Below are 24,719 nucleotides of genomic sequence, written 5' to 3'. Positions count from 1 at the left end.
CTGAGACTGGGACGGAGATTTGTCTTCCAACAAGACAATGATCCAAAACATAAAGCAAAATCTACAATGGAATGGTTCAAAAATAAACATATCCAGGTGTTAGAATGGCCAAGTCAAAGTCCAGACCTGAATCCAATCGAGAATCTGTGGAAAGAACTGAAAACTGCTGTTCACAAATGCTCTCCATCCAACCTCACTGATCTCGAGCTGTTTTGCAAGGAGGAATGGGAAAAAAATTCAGTCTCTTGATGTGCAAAACTGATAGAGACATACCCCAAGCGACTTACAGCTGTAATCGCAGCAAAAGGTGGCGCTACAAAGTATTAACTTAAGGGGGCCGAAAAATTTTGCACGCCCAATTTTTCAGTTTTTGATTTGTTAAAAAAGTTTGAAATATCCAATAAATGTCGTTCCACTTCATGATTGTGTCCCACTTGTTGTTGATTCTTCACAAAAAAATACAGTTTTATATCTTTATGTTTGAAGCCTGAAATGTGGCAAAAGGTCGCAAAGTTCAAGGGGGCCGAATACTTTCGCAAGGCACTGTATATATATATATATATATATATATATATATATATATATATATATATATAAGAGAATATAAGAGAGTATGTATATATATATATATAGATATACATACTCTCTTATATTCTCTTATATTGGAATAGAATACACGGCACCAGAATGCTGAGCATACCATGACAGAGGATGCAGCCACACTTCTTGTATCTTCTTCCTGGACATATCCCTCGCTCTAAAACAGAAGAAGAATCAGGAGTTAGCATGAGCATCAGAGATTTAGAGGAAAAAAAATTGCAACATTTGTGGCAAATAACAGTACCATTTCCATATTGTCAATTATCAAATATTTTGACAAGAACACCTCTGTGCTTACATTTTTGGGTATGAACCTCCCTTAGGGAAAAGGAAAAGAGGGAATATATAATGAATCTATTAAAATCCTAAAATGATTCTCTAAATTCCCAAAACACAGAGACAAAACTGTTTTCATCTTCAAACTGACATCTTTACTTCCAGTCTATAGTCAGATGAGCAAAGACTAAGGTCAGGTCTCTTGATTTTTGGTTTAATTCTTTCATTTTCTAAAATCTTTTGTTTCGTTTCTACTGATCAACGCTCCCTCTCTCTCTCTCATTACTATGCTGCGTGATTACCTTCAGAAATATTTTTTAAAAACTAGAGCACACCTTGCATTGTTGGGGTAAGCTGTCAATGAGGAGTTTAATCATGGTACTTCAAGATGGAGGACTTTAGTAATATACTTCTTGTAGCTTAAGTGAGCACACAGGGAAGGAAGAAAAAAAAACCTACGGAGGACGTTGTGGTTTTCTCTGTTTGGTTGTTATTAATATTAAAGGGAGACTACACACAAAAACTATCTTTGATATGATGCAAAACGCATCATCAAGCCAAGTTTAGCTCTGTGCTGCAAGTGCTCCATTGTGAAAACTTGACTGCTGACATGCATATGTTTTTGGGATTGTATTAATAGTGGACTAATGAACAAACATTTCTGAGTGTAGCATTCCTTGAAACATGCCCACTCCTGCTATACCCTACTGGGTGTTACCTTATCCCCCATCCTGTCAATTATAACCCCTCTTTTCGTAACTGTCGTCACAGAAAATGATCACAGTGGCATGCCATTCATTTTCTAATAAAAGCTGAGTATTGGGGTATTGTCCAGACAAAGATTTTTACTGTAGCAATATTAACTTGTATGAAATTAAATCAGATGTGAAAAATAGGCTATGCAAAAATGTGGGCACCCTTGTCATTCTGTTGATTTGAATATCTGTAACTACTTAGCACTGATTAATTGGAACACACAATTGGTTTGGTGAGCTCATTAAGCCTTGAACTTCATAGACAAGTGCATCCAATCATGAGAAAAGGTATTTAAGGTGGCCAATTGCAAGTTGTTGTTCTCTTTGACTCTCCTCTGAAGAGTGACAACACGGGGGCCTCAAAACAACTCTCAAATGACCTGAAAACAAAGATTGTTCAACATTATGGTTTAGAGGAAGGCTACAAAAAGCTATCACAGAGATTTAAGCTGTCAGTGTCCACTGTGAGGAACATGGTGAGGAAATGGAAGACCACAGGCACAGTTCTTGTTAAGGCCAGAAGTGGCAGGCCAAGTAAAATATTGGAGATGCAAAGGCGAAGGATGGTGAGAACGGTCAAAAACAGCCCACAGACCACCTCCAAAGACCTACAACATCATCTTGCTACAGATGGTGTCACTATGCACCGTTCAACAATTCAGCGCACTTTGCACAAGGAGAAGCTGTATGGGAGAGTGATGCGAAATAAGTATTTTCTGCACACACGCCACAAACAGAGTCGCTTGAGGTATGCAAACGCACATTTGGACAAGCCAGCTTCATTCCATCATGCTGTGGGGCTGTGTGGCCATTGCCGGTACTGGGAATCTTGTTAAAGTTGAGGGTCGCATGGATTCCAGTCAATATCAGCAGATTCTTGGGAATAATGTAGAACAATCAGTCACAAAGTTGAAGTTACGCCGAGGCTGTCCATGCTCGACAACCATCAAACTGAACTGGAGATGTTTTGTAAGGAGGAATGGTCCAACATACCTTCATCCAGAATCCAGACACTCATTAGAGGCTATGGGAAGCGTCTAGAGGCTGTTATTTTAGCAAAAGGAGGCTCTACTAAATACTGATGTGATTTTTCTATTGGGGTGCCCAAATGTATGCACCTGTCTAATTTTGTTTTGATGCATATTGCCCATTTTCTGTTAATCCAATAAACCTAATTTCACTACTGAATTATTACTGTGTCCATCAGTTATTTGATAGATCAAAATGAAATTGCTGATCCAAAACACCCAATTATTTATAAATGGAAATCATGGAAATTGTCAGGGGTGCCCAAACTTTTTCATACGACTGTGTATATATATATATATATAAACATGGGGAAAAAGACCCAAGAGCGGTGCCGAAGACCAAGAGTTATTGAGAAGCCCACCATAACACTCCCTCCCTTATCCATCCCCCAATTCTCTCCACAGCATGACAGCATCATCGCAGAAACCCCTAGTGTTGTGATGGACACTTGCTTGCTGTTTTGAAATGGACACGATGGCCATGCTTTGGAAGAGAGGGAGCGGGAAATATCCCAGGAGAGAGACTTTCCTCATTAGCAACCTAAGGACAGATTGTCACTGTGAAAATTACATTTATTTTATGGTGATGGGTTACTAGGACATCATTAGACAGTCAACCACAAATGAAAGGGTAAAATATTCATCAAACCAAGGAATGAGGAAATAGAAATACTAGAAATGACCTCGACTCCTTTTCTCCATACAACATCACCATCCAGCCTTCCTTCCTTTCACATCCACAGCCTCTAAATATGGGCCAATGAAATACAATAAAAATAAAAACTTTCTCTGTGTTGATAAATGACTGGGGCTCCTCTCTTCTACCTCGGCTGAATAAATTGGCGTATGAAAAAGGGAGGGACTTTGTAGAATACAAAAGAAAGAAGAATAGTTAAAGGACACAGAGAAAAAGAGAGCGAGATAGCAAGAAAAAGAGAAAGAGTCAGGGTAGTATTATGAACATATTATACAACTGCAATCTGATCAGGAAAAGAGCCTGGTCCCTTCCTGTATAAAAGAGGTGTGTTATACTGAGTGTACAAAACATTAGGAACGCCTGCTCTTTCCATGTAAAAGACTGACCAAGTGAATCCCGGTGAAAGCTATGATCCCTTATTGATGTCACTTGTTAAACCCACTTCAATCAGCGTAGATGAAGATGAGGAGACAGGTTAAAGAGACAATTGACACATGGATTGATTGTGTATGTGTGCCATTCAGAGGGTGAATGGGCAAGACAATTGAGGCTGTTCTGAGGGCAAAAAAAGGGGGGGGGGTGCAATTCAATAATAGGAAGGTGTGCTTAATGTTTTGTACACTCAGTGTATATCAGTGTTGTGTGTCCCCTCACCAACCTATACAGAATAAAACAATATTGACCCAAAGGAGCCTGAGAGATCCACATCCCTTTTCCATCACCAAAGCCAGTTAATGACGGATGCGATTGTTTTCAGCTTTTCTCATTGTCAAAAACAAGAGAGAAAACATCCGACAAGGAATACATTATTTCGCAGTAACAAGAGAGATAAAGGCTAGCTATGTAATTTCAGCAACCTGAAGTTCAGGTTTTTATCAAGAGCCTCAAAAGACAAGCCTTTGATCATCCAATTAAATGTAATTAACGGTCTCGTCCATCATCGTGTTTTCATCTTATTTGATTAAGGTTACTGGGCAGCAACATTAACGCAAAATAATTTGCCTACGTCCCAAACCATATTCCCAACATAGAGCTCATAGGGCCCTGGTCAAAAGTAACTATTGGACTATGTAACCCGGAAGCCAGATGCACCAATGTGTCAGAGGAAACACCATCCAGCTGGCAACCGAGGTCAGCCTGCAGGCGCCCGGGCCTGCCACAACGAGTCGCTAGAGCCAAACCCTCCTCTAACCCGGACGATACTGAGCCAATTGTGCGCCGCCTCATGGGTCTCCTTGTCACGGCCGGCAGTGACACAGCCCGGGCTCGAACCCAGGTCTGTAGTGACGCCACAAGCACTGCGTTAGACCGCTGCGCCCCTCGGGAGGCCCCTATTATTAAAATCTAAAGTTAGCCCTGCAGTCATGATTTAATAATTCGGTTTGAAAATTAAACGGCCTAAATAGTCTAGTGAGATTGAAAGGAGCAAGTGGGGGCTTACAGCCTACTCTCTAATCATACAGTAGTTAGGGAAGTACATTTCTGCTGATGCATGTCTAAGCTACTAACGAGGATATCAACATTAATTCTCACACATTTCCTTTGGCATAACGTCCAAGGTGGTGGCACTGGCTCATTTGCCACATAACAGCTAAGAATGTCAACGGAGCACCATTTATAAATAATGAATTTACAGTGTTAGTAAAGGAAAGGAGGTTTACTTAGAAACGTTTGAGTTCCTTCTGAATACTGAGTCGGATTTAACTACAATGATACATTAAGGTAACAAGTTATAAGTTGAAGATGTATCGGCACAAGGACTGCTACGAATCAAGCATATCAACGGTAGTTATTCCTTCTTGGTTGAGGATTTCAATTTATGATTTGTAATTGAAAAACCCCTCCAGCACCAACAGGCAATATAAACAAAGCAATGCCCACCCCCTAAAAAAAAAAACATTCCTGAAAAAAATGACGCCAATAACTCTTCTGGTAACTAATGAAAAATCTCAGAGACATTAACATATTAATTGAGATTTTGACAACAGGGCTGCAGCAGTGATGAGCATATTCAAATTGGGCTTTCAGGAACGCTCAAGGAGCTAAATTAAATGAGAGGGGGAAAAGAAGATAACAGTACCGTCAGCACGTACACTAGGGTCAGACCACACGCTTCTGGAGTTTAGAAAAAAGCACTTAACTCAAACCAGAGAACCCACAGCTTATGTCATCTGCCCTTCCATTCAGAGGATCTAGCGTATGATTGTTTGAGGAATGAAAAAGCCATTTTGGCGTCGGCGGGCGTGAAAGAGAGTGCCTGTCCTGTAGCATGGCCCCGCGTTGTCAAAGCCTCCGAGGGTCACCAAGGTCAGGGGAATTATGATTTGACGAGCGCTCTGCCCGATGTCTGAAACAACGATACAGCCTCACTGCTCATTGGAGAAGTGCCATGGTTCCATATTCCCGGCTGACCTCTGGATAAAGCGGCCCTTTTTTTCTGCGATAATGAAACTGGATAGCTCTGAGGTGAGACATGAATGTTTTGTTAACAGAGGAATATCTGTGTCGTTTGGTTAGAGAGGTACATCTTGGGAAGATGAGGGTCTTGGTGTATGAGAGCCTCACCTAGGCCAATCTCTTACAGCTTGTCATGGCTTTATCAGACTGGGCCCAGGTGCCATAAATGCAATAGGCTATCAACAAAATGGATGCTGTCAGGAAGAAGGGAATCGAAAGGCAGAGAAAGCATCTTAATGCTATTCTGATATGTGCTTCAGAGCTCGCTTTACATAACACTAATGGCAATGACATATCACCTGTCAAGACAAAGTCACCATGAGAGTAGCTGGAGGGGTGCTCTCATTTTATCTATCAGGGCTCTAACTCCTCTAGCTCCATAATGAGACAGGGTGCAGGCCAGGCAGCAGGCTATTAGCCAGCCTGCCAGCTTTAAGTTGGCCCCTTGCACAGTCAGTGTAGTCAGCTCAGCTTTTCCCATTGAGACTATGTCTGAGCCTCGACCTAGGTCGGGCAAAACTAAACATGGCGGTGTTCGCCTTAGCAATCTCACTGGAATAAAAACTTCCATTCCTTTCATTATCCCCCGACAGTTGACTGACACACTGGTGCGTCAATCTAAGTTACGTAACAAAAGAAATCCACATCAAAATCAGTTTAAGCTAGAGATATGTTTTGTTGTATTGGATGGGTCTTAATCCACCACATCCGCCAGGGTCGCACTTCCGCATCTGTGGTGAAAGGTGGCAGAGCTAAAGCAGTGTTTGTCAGACCATGAGACACGGTTTGACCGACAGGAGGAGACTCTCACTATGGTGTCCGGAGTCTCGCCTAAAGTCGATACCGTTGATGTCAAATCAAATGTTATTGGTCACAAACACATATTTAGCAGGCGTTATTGCGGGTGTAGAGAAATGCTTTTGTTCCTAGCTCTACCAATGCAGTAATATCTAACAGTTCACAACAATACACTAATCTCAGAGTAAAAGAATGGAATTAAGAAATATATTAATATTTGGATGAGCAATTGGCATTGACATTGACAAGAATACAGTAGAAGGCAGTATATACAGTTGAAGTCGGATGTTTACATACACATTAAGCAAATACATTTAAACTCAGTGTTTCACAATTCCTGACATTTAATCCAAGTAAAAATTCCCTGTCTTAGGTCAGTTAGGATCACCACTTTATTTTAACAATGGGAAATCTCAGAATAATAGTAGAGAGAATGATTTATTTCAGCTTTTTTTCATTCATCACTTTCCCAGTGGGTCAGAAGTTTACATGCACTAAATTAGTATTTGGTACCATTGCCTTGAAATTGTTTAACTTGGGTCAAACGTTTCGGGTAGCCTTCCACAAGCTTCCCACAATAAATTGGGTGAATTTTGTCCCATTCCTCCTGACAGAGCTGGTGTAACTGAGTCAGGTTTGTAGGCCTCCTTGCTCGCACACGGTTTTTCAGTTCTGCCCACACATTTTCAATAGGATTGAGGTCAGGGCTTTGTGATGGCCACTCCAATACCTTGACTTTGTTGTCCTTAAGCCATTTTGCCACAACTTTGGAAGTATGCTTGGGGTCATTGTCCATTTGGAAGACCCATTTGCGACCAAGCTTAAACTGCCTGACAGATGTCTTGAGATGTTGCTTCACTATATCGCCATAATTTTCCTACCTCATGATGCCATCTATTTTGTGAAGTGCACCAATCCCTCCTACAGCAAAGCACCCCCACAACATGATGCTGCCACCCTCATGCGTCACGGTTCGGATGGTGTATGATCTTTGTCCCCATGTGCAGTTGCAAACCGTAGTCTGTCTTTTTTTATGGCGGTTTTTGAGCAGTGGCTTCTTCCTTGCAGAGCGGCCTTTCAGGTTATCTCGATATAGGATTAGTTTTACAGTGGACATAGATACTTTTGTAACTGTTTCCTCCAGAATCTTCACAGGGTATTTTGCTGCTGTTCTGGGATTGATTTGCACTTTTCACACCAAAGTACGTTCATCTCTAGGAGACAGAACGCGTCTCCTTCCTGAGCGGTATGTCAGCTGCGTGGTCCCATGGTGTTTATACTTGCTTACAATTGTTTGTACAGATGAACGTGGTGCCTTCAGGCATTTGGAAATTGCTCCCAAGGATGAACCAGACTTGTGGAGGTCTACTAATTGTCTAATTGTTTTCTGAGGTCTTGGCTGATTTCGTTTGATTTTCTCATGATGTCAAGCAAAGAGGCACTGAGTTTGAAGGTTGGCCTTAAAATACATTTTCAGGTACACCTCCAATGGACTCAAATGATGTAAATTAGCCTATCAGAAGCTTCTGAAGCCATGACATCATTTTCTGGAATTTTCCAAGCTGTTTAAAGGCACAGTCAACTTAGTGTATGTATAGTATAGTTGGGGACGGTACCAGAGGTAACAGGAGAGAGTTCAGTTTTGATCCCCACAGGACACAGCAAGACCCAGAGCTCAGAAGACGGTATCCGGAGAGGGTCCCGGAGGCCCTGCTGAGTGGGAGCCGGACCGAGTCGGCGACCCATTCGAGGAGTCGGAAGGACAGCCCCACTGCTGGGTATCCCGAAGCGACAGTCGGCAGCGCCAAAGGACCGCAAACCAGTGTAGAGACAGCCAGGGTAGGGGCCGACCCGCCAACGACAACCCCAGGTAGATGGAGACCAAAGGAGGTTTGAGAGGAGTCGATGCCCTCAGCAAGCCCCGGAAGCGAGGTGGGTCACGCAGTGGACTACGTCACCTCCTGTTGGACACACCACAAATCAACTGCACCCATGGTCCCGGTGATGGTTGACGGACACGGAAGCTCTATTAGACTCCGGAAGTATGGTTACCCTCGTAACCACAAGCCTGCTGAACCAGGAGACTGAACGTGGAGACGTCAATTTCCTGTGTTCACGGGGACACAAAGCGGTATTCAACCGTATGGGCCAACATCGTGACGCCACAAGGGAAGTGCCAGATGATGGTGGGTGCAGTACCAGACTTACCGGTACCTGACTTACCGGTACGCTCAAACAGGATCGTAAGAACTAGGACCAGCTACTACCCCACCTAATGTTCTCAATCTGAGAAGTACCCCAGTCCTCCACAGGGTTTTCCCCTTTCGAACTCCTCTACGGGAGGAGGCCACGCGGCCTACTGGACCTCGCCAAGGAGGTGTGGGAAGCCCAACCGACCCCCTTACGCAGTGTGGTAGAGCACATGGAGATGATGATGGAGAGGATGACAGCCATATGGAGAGTCGTGAGGGAACATATTGAGAAGGCCCAACGCGCCCAAGCCCAGGTCTACAATCGGGGAACCCAGCCCCGAGAATTCCAGGTGGGAGACAGGGTGTTGGTCTTGATTCTACTCTGTCCATGTCTGATCTGTGTAAACGTTTTGGACCAACCCCCTGGTCTGCCACAGTATGTAAACTTCCGACTTCAACTGTAAATAAAGTACATTCGGAAATCATTCAGACCCCTTCACTTTTTCCACATTTTGTTACATTACAGCCTTATTCTAAAATGGATTATTTTCCCTCATCAATCTACAAACAATACCCCATAAAGCAAATATTTTTGCTACATTTTTCGAAATGTATCATAAAAACATAACTGAAATATTACATTTACATAAGTATTCAGACCTTTGACAGCGATTATAGCCTCAAGTTTTCTTGGGTATGACACTATAAGCTTGGCACACCTGTATTTGGGGAATTTCTCCCATTCTTCTCCGCATATCATCTCAAGCTCTGTCAAGTTGGATGTGGAGTATCACATCTTGTTTCTCATGGTCTGAGAGTCCTTTTGGTGCCTTTTGGCAAACTCAAAGTGGGCTGTCGTGTCTTTTACTGAGGATCACCTTCCGTCTGGCCTCTCTACCTTAAAGGCCTGATTGGTGGAGTGCTGCAGAGATGGTTGTCCTTCTGGAAGGTTCTCCCATCTCCACAGAGGAAGTCTGGAGCTCTGTCAGAGTGACCATCGGTTTCTTGGTCACCTCCCTGACCAAGGCCCTTCTCCCCCGATTGCTCAGTTTGGCCGGGCGGCCAGCTCTAGGAAGAGCCTTGGTGGTTCCAAACTTCTTCCATTTAAGAATGATGGAGGCCACTGTGTTCTTGGGGACCTTCAATGCTGCACACATGTTTTGGTACCCTTCCCCAGATCTGTGCCTCAACACAATCCTGTCTTGAGTTCTACGGACAATTCCTTTGACCTCATGGCTTGGTTTTTGCTCTGACATGCACTGTCAACTGTGGGACCTTATTTAGACAGGTGTCTGCCTTTCCAAATCATGTCCAATCAATATAATTTACCACAGGTGGACTCCAATCAAGTGGTAGAAACATCTCAAGGATGATCAAAACAGGCTGGACCTGAGCTCAATTTCGAGTCTCATAGCAAAGGGTCTGAATACTTATGTATTTCTGTGTTTAATTTTTTTTTAATAAATTAGCTAAAATGTCTAAAAACCTGTTTTCACTTGGTCATTATGGGGTAATTAATCAATTTTAGAATAAGGCTGTAACGTAACAAAACGTCGAAAAGGTGAAGGGGTCTGAATACTTTTCCGAATGCACTGCATGCTACCTCTTTGTGATGTAATTCAGAAACACAATATCAAACTTTCAATGCTATTGCAGACGACACATGCATTGCAAATAAACGTGGTGAAGCCCCAAAACTGCCTGGCATGGCGGTAAATGTTTTATTTTTAAACTCGGACAAAACAGAGATGCTAGTTCTAGTTTTCTTGAAACAACGACATCTGCTGTTGGATCTGACAATGAATCTTCATGGATTGTACATTTGTCTCAAATAAAACTGTGAAGGTCCTCGACTTGGACCCGTGCCACGTCTTCTGTGAGAAAATGTTGTACTCTACGGATGTTGCAAAGCATGAACCTGCAGGAGCGATTCACTGTTTTGATGTTTGCAGAGAACGACAGGGATCTTTGCTCCAGGGATCTTTGCACTTTGGGAGTTGTCAACCGTGATGAAGAGATCTTAGAGTGGGCAGGCTTTCCCCAGGAGGAAGAGCAGCTCTGTCTTGTCGAGGTTGAGCCAGAGGTAGTGGGCCGACATCCAAGCTGAGATATCTGCCAGGCACACAGAGATGCATGTCGCCAACTGGGTGTCTGAAGTGGGAATGAGAAAAGTAGTTGAGTGTCATCTGCATAGCAATAAATGGAGAGACCATGTGAGGATATGATGGAGCGAAGTAACTTGGTGTATAGAGAAAAGAGGAGAGGTGCTTAAAAGTGTGCAGAACCTGAGATGCCCATCCCTGAGAGGGTGGAGAGGAGGATTTGATGGTTCATGGTGTTGAAGGCAACATATAGATTTAGGAGGATGAGAAAAGAGGAGAGAGTCAGCTTTGGCAGAGCAGAGAGCCTCCGTGACACAGAGGAGAGCAGTCTCAGTTGAGTGACTCATCTTGAAGCCTGACTGGTTAAGGTGAAGAAGATTGTTCTGAGTGAGATAACGAGAGAGCTGGTCAGAGATAGCCCGCTCAGGTTTTTTGGAAAGAAAAGAAAGAAGAGATACTGGTCTGTAGTTCTTTGATCAGAGGGGTCGAGTGTTGGTTTCTTGAGGAGGTGACCGACTCTGGCCATCATTACATCAGAGAGGACGCAGCCATTGGTGAGGGATGAGTTGATGAGGGAAGTGAGGTATGGGAGAAGGTCTCCAGAGATGGAGTCTAGAGAAGGGGATGGTGTTGAGTGGGCAGGTTGTCGGGTGGCTGGACATCACTAGTTGCAGGATTTCATCTGGAGAGAGAGGGGCGAAGGGGTCAAGGAGTAGGGCAGTTCTGTGTGAGTGTGACCAATGGACTCCGTAAGCTGAGTGAATGAGGAGCGGATGTTATCAACCTTTTTTCCAAAGTGGTTGACACAGTCGTTCACAGAGAGGGAGGAGGGATGGGGAGAAGGTGGAGGATAAGGTGGAAAATAGTTTCCCAGGGTTGGAGAAGAAGAGCATGTAGAGAGGAGGGAGTGGAAGGGTGATAGGTCCTCTGGAAGTTTAGTTTTTCCTCCATTTCCACTCAGCTGCCCACATCCCTGTTCTGTGAGCAGGAGGAAGGGTCTAGCCAGCCGGGAGGAAAGGGGAGAGTGGGAGTTAAATGAGGTGGAAAGGAAAGTAGGTTCGAAGAGGCAGTCAGGAGACAGGAGGGAGAAGGAATTAGCAGAAGGGAGAGATGATAGAATAGAAGAGGAGAGAGTAGTGGGAAAAAGACAGTGAAGATTGTGACGGTGCATGACCATCTGGGTAGGGGCTGAGTGGGTAAGGTTGGACGAGAGTGGGAAGAAAAAATAAACAAAATAGTAATTAGAGACCTGGTGGGGATTGGAGTGAGATTGGTAGGCTAACAGCCTCTAGTAAAGATGAGGTCAAGCTTACTGCCTGCCTTGTGAGTGGGAGGGGACTGGGAAAGGGTGAGGTCAAAAGAGGCAAGGAGAGGAAAGAAAGAGTTTGAAAGAAATGAATTGAAGTCATGCTTCGGGACGTTGAAGTCGCCCAGTATGATGAGCGGTGAACCATCGTCGGGAAATGAGCTTATCAATGTGTCAAGCTCATTGAGGAACTCTCCAAGGGCGCTTGGTGGACGATAGATGACAACAATGTTAAGCTTGAGTGGCAGTGACAGTGTGACAGTGACAGCATGGAATTCAAATGAGGAGATGGGCAGGTGAGAGAGGGGGAAAATTGAAAATCTCAGTTTAGAAGAAATGAGTAGTAGCAGTGTTCTCATGGGTAATCTATGTCTCAGCCTTGTTGACCACCGATTGGCAGTTCCAAACACTGCCGAAGACTAGGAATTGCACATGGGTTGTGCGGGAAGGGTACACTAGATTAGAAGGGTTGCAGCCACGGAGTGGGGAGTTTCTGTAAAACCTACAGGTAGAGGAGTGAACAGGAAATCACACATACTTGACAAAACTACACAATAGCAAAATCTGATCATCTGAAATATCTTGTTTCGGCGACAGTCTTCATTTTGGGCAACAACGCGGTGAAAAACTAGCGGAGATTGAAGTACTTACACTAATTGCTGATTGCCTAGGAGAGGTGAAGAAAAATACCCCCTCCAACAGACATACCCACCAATTATCAGAAAGCTCTCACAAATTCCCTTGAAACCAGTTGAAGTCAATGGTCCAACACTTCACAGTCACAAGTAGTGAGCATTCAGCAGCTCAAAAGGCAATGATTAGGATGCTAGCTAGAAAGAGGCAGCATTTAACTAGAAAGGTCTTAGCCAGACTATATCAACAACAACACTTATTGAAAGACAAAAATAAACTTTGCCTACTCTTGCAGAGATGAGTTGTCTTCCCAGGCAATAGATGAGCACTGATCAGGTGACAGCCCTGTAATGTGTATACATGTATGGGAGAAGTCACTCATCCTCCCTGTAATGTGTGTGTTTGGGAGAAGCTACTCACCCTCCCTGTGATGTGTGTGTTTGGGAGAAGTCACTCACCCTCCCTGTAATGTGCATACATGTATGGGAGAAGTCACTCACCCTCCCTGTAATGTGTGTGTTTGGGAGAAGCTACTCGCCCTCCCTGTAATGTGTGTGTTTGGGAGAAGCTACTCACCCTCCCTGTAATGTGTGTGTTTGGGAGAAGTCACTCACCCTCCCTGTAATGTGTGTGTTTGGGAGAAGCTACTCGCCCTCCCTGTAATGTGTGTGTTTGGGAGAAGCTACTCACCCTCCCTGTAATGTGTGTGTTTGGGAGAAGTCACTCACCCTCCCTGTAATGTGTGTGATTGGGAGAAGTCACTCACCCTCCCTGTAATGTGTGTGTTCGGGAGAAGTCACTCACCCTCCCTGTAATGTGTGTGTATGGGAGAAATCACTTACCCTGGCCAGGGACACAGTGTCACTCTTCAGGGACAGCAGATCACAGCAGGCCAGTAGGTCCCCCCCTTCGATGAGGCTGGGACTGAGGTCTAAAGTGGTCACTGGAATCATGGCTGCGATTGCTAGTTCTTGTGGTCTCTCTGGTCCTGTTGGTATCTCTGGCCTCTCTGCTGGTGTCTGTGGCCACAGTGGTCCAGCCTCCACTCTCTCCGTTACCTCTGGCGCTGTCTCACCACCTTGATTCACCACTGGCCCCCGGCTCTGATAACACACAGGAGAAAATACATTAGTCAATGGGGAAACACACACGCACACTTGGATGCAATATTACAAACGTTTTGTTTTCAAGAACCGCCCAATCTATGGAGTAGTGGCAGTCAGTGCCATTTAAGATGACGGAGGATGATAAAAAAAAAATATGTATGAGCATAGACTGCGACGAATACAACTGGTGTCGACCTTACAGTGAAACACTTACTTCACAGTAAATACCTGTTGTATTTGGTGCATGTGACAAATAAAGGCCATGCTCAAAAAAAATGTAAAGAATCATCCTCCGTCATCTCATCTTAAACGGCACTGACAAACACTGATGGGACAGTACTTAGAAACAAAAAGTTTAGGATATTGCATCCAAGTGTGATTCTATGTTTTTCTATTACAGCTTATTGGATAACGGTCAGTCATATTCCATTCACCCAGCTCAATGTAACATCGATAGGTTTAGACTACTACATGATACTAACATTTTCCATATACCCATGATGAGGTTACTACAACCTAGAATGAAAGTTTATAACGTAGGGGCACATGTCGAGAGTATTTTGAGTAATCAAGGTGACAGACAGTGACACATTCAAGACCGCCTTGCACACTCTTCCCTGCATCTAGCTGATCTAGGGTGTAATCATTAGTCCAACAGTTGCAAATTTGAGTTTCTATTGTACAAATTCAGTTATGTTTATCCCTGCTTCGTTCTGTTGGCTTCCGTTTAAGAAATGTTTTTCATTACAATCGGTGGAATGCATACACCCCGATCATACGCAAACACAGTTCACTTTCATAGCAGCCACATAAAAACAGCATGATCACTTTGCTCGTTGTATATACAGTGCATTCAGAACATTTTCAAACCCCTTGACTTTTCCCACATTTTGTTACGTTACAGCCTTATTCTAAAATGTATTAAATTAATTGTTTTCCTCATCAAATCTACACACAACACCCCATAACGACAAAGTGAAAACAGGTTTTTAGACATTTCTGCAAATGTATTAAAAATCAAAAACAGAATTACCTTATTCATTTAAGTATTCAGACCCGAAATTGAGACTCGAAATTGAGCTCAGGTGCATCCTGTTTCCATTGATCAACTTGATTGGAGTACACCTGTGGTAAATTCAATTGATTGGACATGATTTGGAAGGCACACACCTGTCTATATAAGGTCCTACAGTTGACAATGCATGTCAGAGCAAAAACCAAGCCATGAGGTTGAAGGAATTTTCCGTAGAGCTCTGAGACAGGATTGTGTCGAGGCACAGATCTGGGAAAGGGTATAAAAACATTTTTGCAGCATTGAAGGTCCCCAAGAACATAGTGGCCTCCATCATTCTTAAATGGAAGAAGTTTGGACTCTTCCTAAAGCTGACTGCCCAGGCCAACCTGAACAATCGGGGGAAAAGGGCCTTGGTCAGGGAGGTGACCAAGAACCCGATGGTCACTCTGACACAGCTCCAGAGCCTCTGTGGAGATGGGGGAACCTTCCAGAAGGACAACCATCTCTGCAGCACTCTACCAATCAGGCCTTCATGGTAGAGTGGCCATCGGAAGCCACTCCTCAGTAAATGGCACATGACAGCCCACTTGTTTGCCAAAATGCACCTAAAGAACACCAAGATTGGACTTCAAGACTCCAACTGTTTGGCCTGAATGCCAAGTGTCAAGCCTGGAGGAAACTTGGCACCATCCCTACGGTGAAGCACGGTGGTGGCAGCATCATGCTGTGGGGATGTTTTCAGTGGCAGGGACAGGGAGACTAGTCAGGATTGGGGGAAAGATGAACGGAGCAAAGTACAGAGAGATCCTTGATGAAAACCTGCTCCAGTGCGCTCAGGATCGCAGACTGGGGCGAAGGTTCACCTTCCAACAGGACAATGACCCTAAGCACACAGCCAAGACAATGCAGGAGTGGCTTCGGAACAAGTCTCTGAATATCCTTGAGTGGACCAGCCAGAGCCCGGTCTTGAACCCGATCGAACATCTCTGGAGAGACCTGAAAATAGCTGTGCAGCGACGCTCCCCATCCAACCTGATAGAGCTTGAGCGGTTCTGCAGAGAAGAATGGGAGAAACTCCCCAAATACAGGTGTGCCAAGCTTGTAGTGTCATACCCAAGAAGACTTGAGGCTGTAATCGCTGCCAAAGGTGCTTCAACAAAGTACTGAGTAAAAGGTCTGAATACTTATGTAAATATGATATTTCTGTTTTACTTTTTGATAAATTAGCAAAAAAGTCTAAACCTGTTTTGCTGTCATTATGGGGTATTATGTGTAAATTGATGAGGGGAATAAACAATTTATTCCATTTTAGAATAAGGCTGTAACGTAACAAAATGTGGATAAAGTCAAGGGGTCTGAATACTTTCCGAATGCAGTGTATGATTTCTTCTTGCAACTATCGACACGCTCTCCTCCTCTCACATTTTTCCTTCACTTTTGGACTTCAGTGCACAACACATCAGCTGTCTGTGACCAGGCGAAAAAAACTTTCCAAGCCAAACCTTCATATCATGACTGCTAACCGCTACACACAGCCTACATCGTTGTCATGTCATAGTCAACATAGGTACTAGAACTAACATGTTAGTAAACCCGCTACAATCATGCAGTACATTGTACAGTCAGAAAGCAGTTTAGCAGTTTCACCGGCGGGCCCGTGGCAATAAATGAATCAATCCAAAAACTTACCTTGACTTGGAAGAGTTCCAGTGTTGGATAGCCATAGCCAGCTAGCTAAAATAGCATCCCTCTCTGTTTGAGCCAGGTGTTTGAGTAGGCTAAACCAGCAAGCTGCATTTGCTAGCTAAGTAAGTGAATGTGAAAGTTTTAAAAAAATATAACAAAATCTCTCTCTCACTCTTGCTTCTTCATTTTGGAGGAAATTCATTTGTTCAAAACTGTTAAACTATTGTCTTTCTCTGTCTTTGAGCAACTACTCACCACATTTTATGCACAGCAGTCCTAGCTAGCTGTAGCTTATGCTTTCAGTACTAGATTCATTCTCCGATCCTTTGATTGGGTGGACAACAAGTCACAGTTCATGCAGCAAGAGCTCTGATAGGCTGGAGGACGTCCTCTAGAAGTTGTAATAATTACTGTGTAAGTCTATGGAAGGGGGTGAAAACCATGAGCCTTCTGGGGTTTGTATTGTACCCAGGAGGACAGAAGCTCTGTCCTCCGGCTACACCATGGTGCTACCCTACAGAGTGAGGCTACTGAGGCGACTGTAGACCTCCATTGTGACATGAATACATTTAGTATAGTTTTCCCCTAAAAGGATAACTTCTTTAATGTTTCACTCTTCTTATTTTCATTCAATTCACAGAGGAGGATGGTCCTCCCCTTCCTCCTATGAAGAGCCTCCACTGCTGTGGAGAGCTATGGTTATTTTGTGAACTTCAAGGGCTGTTTTGCAGACATAATATGTAGGCCAATATCTTCTATTCTAATCCTGCTCAGATATCTTGAAGTCATTGTAATATTGACTTAAATTCCAGATGCTAGGCTATGCAAATCTGAATTAATCATCTCTTGCTCCACACAATTGTGTTTGTCCTGAATGAATGCAAAACTAATTTACCAAAAACAAACAATGCAGAGAGAGAAACCCACTGTCGGCACTCAGCACGATACGATCTACCCCCATCAATTCCAATAAGAGACCTGTCTTTCAAATGTGCTTTCGTGTGCCACTGAATTATCATATGAGAGAGTGTTTACAACTCCACAAAATATCAGTCCGTCTGCTTGTGTGAAAGTCTCTCATTCCTGTGAAGCTACAAAGTGAAGCAACTGCCTGGCCTGTAGAAAACAATTAGGTCGCAGTAAAAGACAAAGGCAGCAGGCAGCAGTTTAACATCCCATAGTGCTATGATTGTCCTTTAACTGTTCCGACTGTCATCCCTCGAGAGCTAATTATCCAGACGAGTCTGTAGCATACACACACACACACACATTGACACGTTACACAGATTCCTTGTTCAATCACGGCGTAAAATGCACTAAAATTGGCATTATAGAGGATACTGCTCCAATCAGTTTGATTTCAGTTAATTACAGTATGTCGAAGTGCTCGAGTGTTACTGCGTTCCATAGCTATGACACCATTTGAAAAGAGACACCATGTAATAGACTGGCGTCTGTCTGCATTGTAATTCACATCTAATAGACAGATTAAAAGTCAGGAAAAACAAGTATTTGCCAGGCTGCTGGTAGGGAGCATACAACAAAGCTGGGTTTAAAAGCTTGGCCCTTCTGAGTTTCAACTAGGGATATACTGTAGCTAGTACAATACAGTGATATAAAATCCACATTTGGTGAAAGAGCGAGAGAGTTATAGTACTCATCATTTGCTCATTTAGTTTTCATGGCAGGTAATGACCAGGCACACAAACACAATGTTATCCTCCTACTGTTAAAGAGTAACGTTGGTGAACTTTTCTGTGGAAATCTGTGGTGAAGATACGAGTTGTCGTCATGTACAACAATTATTTTTAATTCACAACTGAGAGCATGTAAATGATCAAGTGGGTTTGAATTGGGAAGACAAACGCCAACAGAAGACAAGATGGGAGACATTTCTACATATATGACACGGGGGGGGGACTCTAATTGGTACAGTGACTGACAAACAATACACATCAATGTTTCTCTATTACACAAATAGCACCACATAGACCATTAACAAGGACACGCAACGCAAATGAAGTGTGAAGGCAGTAAGAAACCATAGATGTGAAGGGCAGTATGGAGATGAAGAGGCAAAAGGAGGGGAAGGAGATGACGTACACGATGTCGCCCAATCAAAGGCAATAGAAGGAGAGCAGTGATTTGCGGTGCCTTGACAGCCAGCAGCACAAAAAGGGAAGAGAACTCAGACAACTAAATGTCAATTGCAGGGCTATTGCTAATCCCCTCTGTTGTCGAAATGTATGTTGACACTGTTTTGTATGGCTCCCACTTGTAGTACTATTGTGGGACCATAATTGAATTACATTTATTGTGATATCAGATGCTATTGCTCTGGGTATAAAGATCAGGGGTACTGGGAGATCTCTTCGGATTAGGGTTTGGTGCCATAGCAGTTGCTAGCTATCTGCTCATATGATTTCTCCTTAGATTTGATTTGTCCCCAGAAGTTGAGTAATTAAACGTTGAGTCATATCTGAAGTCACAGTGTCCATGGAAAATCATTCTTTACCCCGGCTTACACTATTTATTTGCTCAAAATGTGGTTGCTCTGTTAATCTCCTTCATGAGTCTTAAAAAGTAAAAAATTGAGAATTTTTTCAATGGTTGCCGTAAAAACAAATCACACACTTAATCAAGCATATGTCTAACGTTATGGCATTCCAAACACTATTTTTCACTTTAACCAAACCTTAAGGAAGTCGATGAGCTGAAAATGTGGATGATTCTTTTTAAAGAGCCACCGAATACGCCGATTGGCAAGTGTGTATTTAATACGAGAATTCAGTCTTGGAGCTGTGTTTCCTGACCGATTCTGCGTTTGGTTAATGATGTTTGTCCCCCATGAGACACTGTAGACGTGGAAACCGATTTCACTTCCTCAAAATCCCCAGAAGGAATCTAAGATAACTTTGTTCATTTTGATGTTTTTGCTGAGGATGTTTTAGTTGCCCAATTTTACATCTAACTAATTGTGTTTGGTGCAGTATGTCTGAAGTAAAAAAATAAATAATGTGCGACGTGTTGTCGGAGCTGCTGGGCAGGTCTGTCTCACTGTCCATGCTATTGCATGCTAGTGGGCAAATGGACAACATCAAATCCAAACCCAACCTTAAATTTACCCACTGTGATTCACGGATGTTCCAAACTCTATTTTAGACAAAACGGACTTCATGACCAAAATTATCCTATTTACACTAAATGTTGACACTGCCACAGAGGCCATTTTCAAAGGGATTCGTTTTCGTTTCTTTTTAAAGGAAGCCACTCTTTAACATTGAAAGCAGGAGGAGGCAGCTGTAAGACAAAAATTACTTAATTCGGACAACAACAACAAAAATCACTAAAGACAAAATGGCCAAATACCATGGGAAATGGGAGGAATACCTACGGTAAAAAGGACATTCAAAAGAAATGACAACTGTAGATACACTACATGACCAAAAGTATGTGGACACCTGCTCGTTGAACATCTAATTCCAAAATCATGGGCATTAATATGGAGTTGGTCCCTCATTTGCTGCTATAACAGCCTCCACTCTTCTGGGAAGGCTTACCATTAGATGTTGGAACATTGCTGTGGGGACTTACTTCCATTCAGCAAACAGAGCATTAGAGGTTGGGCACTGATGTTGGGCGATTAGGCCTGGCTCACAGTCTGCGTTCCATTTCATCCCAAAGGATTCGATGGAGTTGAGGTCAGGGCTCTGGGCAGGCCAGTCAAGTTCTTCCACACTGATCTCGACAAACCATTTCTGTATGGACCTCGCTTTGTGCAAGGGGCATTGTCATGCTGAAACAGGAAAGGGCCTTCCCCAAAACAGTTGCTACAAAGTTGGAAGCACAGAATCGTCTAGAATGAAATTGTATGTTGTAGCGTTAAGATTTCCCTTCACTAGAACTAATGGAGATTGTCTATGGAGAATGCATGGCTGTGTGCTTGATTTCATAGACCTGTCAGCAACGGGTGTGGCTGAAATAGCCGAATCCACTAATATGAAGGGGTGTCCACATACTTTTGTATAGCTAGTGTATTTCATGCTTAAATTATATTTCATGCTATATAGTTCATCGTGCTAAAATGTAACAGGGTGGTCTGATCTAGTTGTAATGATTCCAGAAGCTCAAGGGGTTAATAGAGATAAGGACGTCTAAAGAAAGGGGATGCTGGAACAGACCCTCTCTCTCCAGATCAGCATCCTCCCCATCTCCTCCTGTGCGCGGGGGGGGGAGTGTGTGTGTGTGTGTGTGTGTGTGGCCAGGAGAGTGTGTATTCCCCAGTGAACACTGAGGCCTGTAAATTGTTTATCAGACACTAATGCAGGAGGCTAACCCTATTTGCATTCATATTAGTTCCCCCGTACCGCCATCTGAGGGAATTACTTATTCCAATTCTTCAGAGGAGTAAATAACTTTATGCATGATATCGGTATCTTCATAATTCAGATCGGTATAGTCAATTTGGTTTAAGTGCTCCTCGGCTCCGCCTGCCGTGTGTGAGGGAGAGGCTGTGAGGGGAACTTATTTGGAGGCGGTTTGGATCACTGGACATGAGAGCAGGAAATGGATTCTGTCATAGGAGCGCTGGCTGTAAGAGAGTTCAATTCTCACATGTTTACCCCCTCGGAATCCTCCCACCTCTGATTATAGCATTTTACAGTCTATAACTACAGTATGTGCGGCTTGGTTTAAAACATTCTGTTCCACTGTGCTGAATAGCTACTTAAGAAACGGACCTGGACTCATTTGTAGGCCTACTTTAATATTGTTTTATTTTTGAAAGTGGAGTTATTGCCAGAAGGGCAGGTGAAGGTAGTATAAAGACAATAGTTCAAACTAAATCAAGATGGAAAACGGAGGGTCGGATAGGAAATGGACGACAGAGATGTCCTTACCTAAACACACACAACCTATTCACTAAGGAGGGCTTTGTGAAAGCATTTGCTTGAATAAGAAAATCCGCTGCAGTAAGGAAAATCATCTATATTATGAAGGAAGTTCAGATCATCTCTAATCAACATTGTGATGTGTGGAACCAGGACAAGAACGCCTTATTTACCACCCTAAACCTATAAAAACATGTACAATGTGAACATAGAGAAACAGATTTCAGTGGAAGAAATAAAAAATGGTTCGATGAAACAGGATAAAGAGAGGGGGGGTGAGAGAGGAAAAAGCTGTCAGAAAAGATGGGCTTTGAACATGATCAGAGACATCGTTTAAACAAAGAACAAAGAACAAATACGGAGAAGAAAGGCCTACCTGCGAGTTGGGAAAACAAAGGGGTTGAGGAAGAGAAGACATTTGGCAGTGTGAGCCGTGTGGCAGAGCTCTAGTCTAGAGTGGTGTGGAACAGTACAGTTGAAACCCATGAATATCAATGAGTGCATATTATTATTTTCCATCGGGTATTGTATCTTTACTCACCCCTTCTGTCTGAGTGATCACCACCGCTGGGATACAGGCGCCTTGTTCCCCTGCCGCATCTTCCCCACAAGCCTCATCTGTGGTGTGGTCCTGGTTTGGGTTAAGTCGTCTATCTGGGTCCACTAGGGCCTGCTCCTGGTCTGTCCCAAGCAGTTTCTCTTGGTCCTGTTTTGGGGTTGGATTTGGATCTGTGCAGTGTGGTAGATCCATTCCACCAGCTAGATCATGGATTGAGTCCTGTGTTTGGTTCTGGTTCCCAGCTGATACCAGAATGGGGATGTCATGAGGGCTGCTGTGGTTTTGTGCGGGACCAAAATATACTGGATCCTGGTTCACACCACTCAGCCTGTTTTCACCCTGGTCTGCGCTATGAGCTGTGCATTGCTCCAGGTCTAAATTACATTGATAGTCCTGGTTCCCTGGTGGATCCTCATCCTGGACTGAGACCTTTATGGAAGGATCCTGTTCTTCTGTTGTGCATTTATTGGAGCCTAGTGAACGATCCTGATCCTGGACTTGATGGAAGTAATTCCGACTCGCCTGGTCTTGTGCTGGTCCCTGTTTAAAACCACGCAATGTTTCCTCATCTTGCACTAAACCCTGGTCTAGACCTTGCGGTCTCTCCCTGTCTTGTGATAGACCCTGTTCTTGACCAGGCAGTGTTTCCTCATTTTGTGCTGGACCCTGATCAAGACCTGGCAGTGTTTCCTTGTCTTGTGCTGGACCCTGGTCATGACCTGGCAGTGTTTCCTTGTCTTGTGCTGGACCCTGGTCATGACCTGGCAGTGTTTCCTTGTCTTGTGCTGGACCCTGGTCAAGACCTGGCAGTGTTTCCTTGTCTTGTGCTGGACCCTGGTCAAGACCTTGCAGGTTTAGTCTATCCTGCTCTAGTGCTGAACTCTTGCCTAGACTATTCCGCCAGTCCTGAAACTGTCTCGGTGTCATGGGCTGTTGGTGATGTTCTGAACGCCTTGACTCCCCGTCCATGTCCTGCTGGGACTCCTGGAACTGAGGTAACACTGAAGAACACTCTGTCATAGGGCACAGAGTCACCTGCCAGTGGAGAACAACATGATGCAATAGTTAAAACATACAGGTATACAAACCTGTGCAGCTGGGCGTCCTGATACAAACACACACGCACGCACAGACATACACAAACACACACGCACGCACAGACATACACAAACACACACACAGACATACACAAACACACACGCACGCACAGACATACACATTTGAATTCTAGACTAAAAGCCTTGTTCTTAGATACTGTGGTTAGTGGGATATCTAGTCTATAGCAACAGAGGCGTCATGCCCATAGGGGGTATGTGCCCCCTCAGATGTGTCCTGTTTAAAAAAATACAATAATAATAATAACATTGTGGTTACAATTTTGTTGTTGTTTCTCTATAATATTACTAGCCATCTGGTAATTTTATGAAATTGGCTTTAGCTAGCCCAGATAGGTTCCCAATCGCCCAACCACATAGCTACCTACCAAGAAGCAATTTCAGGCTTTAAATCAAGTTAGAGTATCTAGGTTGTCTAACTATCTTAGCTGGCATGCCTGCTGGCAAGATTGGTAGACTTCAGAAAAGCAAACAATTACTACATTTACTGAATAAGTCTCAAATTACTTTCAATCTTTTACCCAGATTTGAAAAACCCTTGAATGAGTAGGTGATCTAAAACGTTTGACCTGGTAGTGTATATACAGTGCATTCAGGAAAATATTCAGACCCCTTGACTTTTTTCACATTGCGTTGTATTACAGACTCATTCCAAAATGGATTAAACAAAAGAAAATCCCTCATCAATCTACATACAAGACCCCATAATGACAAAACCAAAACAGGTTTTTAGAATTATTTTTTAAAGTAAAATTGTATAAAAAAATCTAAAACTGAAATATTACATTTCCATAAGTATTCAGAGCCTTGGAGCACCTTTGGCAGCAATTACAGTCTTTAGTCTCTTCTTGGGTATGACACTACAAGCTTGGCACACCTGTATTTGGGGAGTATCTCCCATTCTACTCTGCAGATCCTCTCAAGCTCTGTCAGGTTGGATGGGTAGCGTCCCTGCAAAGCTGTTTTCAGATATCTCCAGAGATGTTCGATCGAGTTCAAGTCCAGGCTCTGGCTGGACAACTCAAGGACATTCAGACACTTGTCCCGAAGCCACTCCTGCGTTGTCTTGGCCATGTGCTTAGGGTCGTTGTCCTGTTGGAAGGTGAACCTTCACCCCCAGTCTGAGATCCTGAGCGCTCTGGAGCAGGTTTTCATCAACGATCTCTCTGTACTTTGCTCTGTTCATCTTTACCTCAATCCTGACTAGTCTCCCAGTCCATGCCACTGAAAAACATCCCAACAGCATGATGCTGCTGCCACCACCATGTTTCACCACAGGGATGGTGCCAAGTTTCCTCCAGATGTGACATTTCGCATTCAGGCCAAAGAGTTTAATTTTGGTTTCATCAGACCAGAGAATCTTGTTTCTCATGGTCTGAAAGTCATGGCTTCCGTCTGGCCACACTATCATAAAGGCTTGATTGGTGGTGTGATGCAAAGATGGTTGATCTTCTGGAAGGTTCTCCCATCTCCACAGAATAATTGGAGCTCTGTCAGAGTGACCA

General features: G+C 43.6%; 1 protein-coding gene across 1 annotated transcript in view; it reads right to left on the bottom strand.

Moving 5' to 3' along the window:
- Positions 1-24,719, bottom strand: part of LOC139405577 (uncharacterized) — a 32,311-nt gene that overhangs the window by 4,219 nt on the left and 3,373 nt on the right. The window contains exons 2-4 of the mRNA XM_071148019.1: positions 22,082-23,134; positions 13,687-13,947; positions 701-757 (exon numbers count right to left, since the gene is read on the bottom strand). Of these exons, the coding sequence (XP_071004120.1) occupies positions 701-757; positions 13,687-13,947; positions 22,082-23,119 (1,356 nt within the window). The 5' untranslated portion in view covers positions 23,120-23,134. The remainder of the gene's footprint in view (positions 1-700; positions 758-13,686; positions 13,948-22,081; positions 23,135-24,719) is intronic.

This window comes from Oncorhynchus clarkii, chromosome 1 (genome assembly GCF_045791955.1).
Source record: "Oncorhynchus clarkii lewisi isolate Uvic-CL-2024 chromosome 1, UVic_Ocla_1.0, whole genome shotgun sequence".
NCBI classification, from domain to species: Eukaryota; Metazoa; Chordata; class Actinopteri; order Salmoniformes; family Salmonidae; genus Oncorhynchus; species Oncorhynchus clarkii.
This window is presented reverse-complemented; position numbering and strand designations above follow the sequence as displayed.